The following is a 4,652-nucleotide window of genomic DNA, read 5'->3' on the forward strand; positions in this document are numbered from 1 at the left end:
GGGGGGGGGGGGGGGGGGGGGGAGATTTTCTTGGCTTCCTTACCTCTTTTACAAATTATTCTATAACGATGGAGTCTAAAGTTCCACAGACTGTACATTTTATTATGCACAATAAACCTTTGCATATCTGCAAACAAGTCTCTCCTGATTAAACTATGTGTAATTTTTATTCAAATCAACTTACAATTGCTATATTATTTCAGAGGCCACACGCCTGTGGAGTAACTACGGGTTAAGTGTCTTGCTCAGGGACACATTGGTTGATGTATCTCAATGGGAATTGAACCCAGATCTCCCACACCAAAGTCATGTGTCAGATCCACTGCACCATCCCCACCACCAACATTTGACCTGATATACCAAGTAACACCAGGGACAATATCACAATACTGAGACTTTTTGTCCTTAACTCTTTGGAGAGTTGTTGCGACTATGTCCGGCAATGACAACGATGGAAGAATGTGATCAGACAAATGGCATCAGACAAATATGTAAACACTAAGAAAAATCAATAAAGATTGGTGTTTCTTTTTAACAACAGACTTGAGAAGGAACAAACATTGTCTCAGTGTAAAAACTGCACACAAAACCTTTCTATTTCTGTTCAATAACTACGTAACTTGGTACTAATTGTGGAGAAGTAAGAATGTGATTGAAAGAAAAGCTGAATTAAAACGTAAAGTAGATGTTTGCATGTTCACTAATTAAGTGAGAGTTAAAGTGTAGAACTCCCTCTCTATAATTTCACAATAATTAGCACCGTATTTGATCGTACTCCCAGAAAACGTCTTGAAGATTATTATTTCAGAGAGTATACCCCAGTAAAATTATTTGTGCTTCTTTGCAACATTTCTGCAGTTAAACTTTTGCTTCCTGCAAATGTTGTGCACCATTGGCACAACATATTCCGGTCTAAGGGGAAGGGGGACACCCATTAACACATTGTATTCCAAACGGACATTAGTGCATCATGGAGCATGTTTTCCAAACTTTCATTGCTTTTAGAATTTCTCACAAAGGATGCACTAAAAGGCGTTCGTAGCTGTTTCAAAGAGGCATTCAAAGCACCGGCACCGACTGCCCATTTAAAATAAATGTTTGTGATGGTTTGGATGACTGGAATGCCAACTGGCTTTCAACATGTCCTATGTTAAACCATGTCTCTGTGTTAAGCGATTAAAACAAAAACAGATGTCAGTGTTAACAAGGAGATGAGTTGTAATCGGCAGCCAAATTCCTATAGATCCCATAGAGCCTAAAGGCAGAGCTGTCAATAAATCACTAAGATAGAGTTGAGTATGCAAACTGTCTGGAGAGTAAGTGCACTATCAGATGAATGGCACCGTTTCCACCGATGCTTCTCTCCTTTGTTGCATTGCTAAAAGATAAATGATATGCTTTCAAGAATAAAAATACACTGAAAGGGTCAGAGAATTGTTGAATTGAATAATTGTTAACAAATGCATAACAAAACATACATTTCCTCTTAAGTGGAGTGTCAGCACCATTAAACATTCCTTTATGATTTAAAAGCATAATTCCAATGGCATTTCATGATAACTATGAGAGAGAGCATTTTTTAAAGTAACAGATGAACTGTTATATAGTTAGATAAATAAAAGACAGATGCCTGAACTTGACCAAACGAGGTTGAGGAACGTCAGACCTCGCTGCTTCAAAGCTAAAATCTACGTGTTGTTTGCAGCCCTGAGTCAGTGATCAGGCACATGTAGAGATTAGAAATAGATGTGGTATCCTAGGCAAACGAATCAGTCATAGCTCCTACTCAAAACATCAGTCAAACTGCATCCGAAAGCCACATGAGATAACGATGACACTCACCGTGTTGAATCCTGGGAAGAGGCTCATGGCTGTGGCCGTATCCAATGGAAAGGGGAGAAACTGCTTCATGCCCAGTGAGGTCTGGATGGCAGGCAGGGTGGGGCGCACCAGGGTGGGCATGAGGCCATTTTGACATGTGTTACCTGTAGGAGGCAGAGCAAAGGCAGCATGTTGATCAGCAGACGGCAACAGGGACAGCTGCCTCACCCTCCATCTCCATCCATGTGAACTTTCACTGTGTGTTTCTTTAGTCTGCATAACAATGTGTCTTTGCACTGTGTGACATCTCATCTGTGTTAGTCATGTATTGAAAGTGACTACATGTAACTTTTTATTGTTTCTGAAGCTTCATTTTTCATACAATGGTGTTGATGACCTGTAACAGTGAAAAGAACGACATTTTTAAATAGTTTTTAGTAAGGCATCTCCCCAGGTTGGATTTTTCCCTCGAAGTTACAGAATGATTTGCAGCACATTTTGATTGGTCACAGATTTCTTTGTTACACCGGAAAAGTCTGATAGTATCCAGCCAGCTGAGCCAGGGCAAAGGAAGCAGGAGATTTCTTTATTTAGGCCTAATTGTTATTTAACTGGGGCAGGAACATCACAGGAAAGAAGGAAATTAAATGAAGAACAACTAAAAGCCAAAAGGGTAAGGGAAAGTGAAATACAATGGGCAATAACGTGAGTCAACTTCCGTAGGGCTTTCAACAGATGGAGACATTTAGGGATTGCATATTATTAAAAACCCACCCCAAATTGGCCCTCAGGAATGTAACATGTCTATTTTATTCATACTTTATAATGCACATTGTGGGTTACCTTTGTCCCCCCTGTATCGTTTGTGGGTTTTATGAAATGTGCTACATTAATCTAAGTTACTATTCCATTCGTTAAAACAACAACTTTTTATTGCTTTGGCTTGTGACACAGTGACAGTTATACCTGGTTTATCTCACAGGACATCCAAAGTAGGCTAAGTTACCGTATGCAACACTTGAAATGCAACAATGCGTCTGTAACTTATTCTCTTATTGTAAATTAATGCTTTTCTTTCTGGGGAAAAAATTCATCGCAACTATACGACCTCCCCGTAACGCTACCAACGGTAAACCAGTAGGCAATGCAGCACCATGTAGAAAAGACCTTTACGACAGCAGATGTGGTAAAAACATTACCGCTTTTTTCCATCAACACAAACTGAAAGTTACATGGAGCCATTTAGCACATGTGCCAACAAGGCCACCAAAGCAGCCATTCCTTTCATTAGGTCCAATGCTAACAGAGTTGATGGAAATTAATGCCAGAAGTAAAAACAATGTTATAATCTTCTAGTGGGTCGTAGCTCATCTGATAGAGTGGAAATCCCCAAAATCTGCGTGCGGATGGATGGTTATAAGGCTTCGATCCTGGAAAATCTTGAATCCCATCCCGTTTTGAGGATTTCCATTATTTAAGTGACATTTTTCATCACTTTATAATAAGATCATCATTATTTTATCACAAACTCCTCATAACTTCAATCTCACATTGTGGGGCTTTCGGCCAATTACATAATGTTTTGATCTCAACGTCCACCTATAAGCTTTTTTTTCTGAGACTTTAATAGCTCCAAAGATCAAGTTGAAAGCTTCAATAAAAACAATTTAGTTGACCTTAGGTTGTTTACTAGTTTTTCCCACACATGGTCCCGAGGTCTAGAATGAGCTTCCATGTTCAAATAAATAAATAAGTTTAAATAATTCTGTTGTGATTTTTGTAACATTCGATCACAGAACTGTTATTATTTAATTTCAGTCAGACAACTCATGTTTGAAATGTTTATTATAACAGCAGAACATTGTGTTTAGCGACCGGACCCCGACCTCTTCCCTCCCCATAGTATGGGTTTACATGAGACATTGGGGAGTGATGATGAAGTAGCTTCCCCCTTGGCCGGAGTCTGCAGGTGGATGCTGGGGGGGGGGCTAACAGCAGGCAGCAACACAGGTGCAGGCTGGCAGCCGCATTGACAAGCCAGAGATGGGGAAATTGTGCAGGTTAAATAGACAAATTGAGGGTGTGTGTGTGGTGAATGATACGGGGAGTGAGGCATGTCAGCTGTGTGTACGCTGTGCAGCTCGAGTTGGCTGACTGAACTAGCTCGCAGGCGTTGCCCCATTCAATGCGTTTTCATGTTTTATTATAGACTCTCAATAACTTCATTCTCAATCTCCAATTGTGATAAAATAACAACTCAAGGTCCAGCTTTTTCAGAGCTTTTTAATCTCATTTTAGGCGATGAAGGTCGTGAGGTATTGATCCGAGTTCAGGAATGAACTTTCATGCTCAGAAAAACAAAAAGCTAAACTCCAGTGTTGGGTTAAAAAAAATACATTGAACCACACCTTTCAGAGATTTTCACTCTTTCATTTCATTCATTCTTTCAAGTTTAGCTTAAAGTGCTCATATAATGCATTTGGCTTTTCCCCTTTCCTTTACTGTGTTAAATGTTTTTTCTGCATGTTATAGGTTTACAAAGTGAAAAAGCCCATAGTCCACCACAAAGGGACTTACCATCTACAACAGAAACCACTGTTCACAAACAGCTCCAAACAGCTCTGTTGTAGTCCAGCCTGTACTTCCGCGACGAACGTGCATCACTTTGTAACACACGTGATAATGCTCGCCTAGCTGCTAGCATGGCACGCCATCATACTCTGCAACTGACAAGTTAGTGATCCTTACCTAGCTACTGTGCGTGTTTGACTCCCAACAAAGATGGAGATCACTCTTTAGCTAAAACAGAAAGCTCAACACACAGGGTGAAA

General features: G+C 40.1%; 1 protein-coding gene across 1 annotated transcript in view; it reads right to left on the reverse strand.

The window, feature by feature from the left end:
• znf385d (zinc finger protein 385D) overlaps window positions 1-4,652 on the reverse strand; it is a gene marked incomplete at its 5' end in the record, with an annotated part of 85,735 nt that overhangs the window by 73,304 nt on the left and 7,779 nt on the right. Inside the window, 1 exon segment of the mRNA XM_032519060.1 lies at window positions 1,843-1,985. Coding sequence (XP_032374951.1) covers window positions 1,843-1,985 — 143 coding nt within the window.

The sequence above is a fragment of the Etheostoma spectabile genome, chromosome 6, assembly GCF_008692095.1.
Source record: "Etheostoma spectabile isolate EspeVRDwgs_2016 chromosome 6, UIUC_Espe_1.0, whole genome shotgun sequence".
NCBI lineage: Eukaryota > Metazoa > Chordata > Actinopteri > Perciformes > Percidae > Etheostoma > Etheostoma spectabile.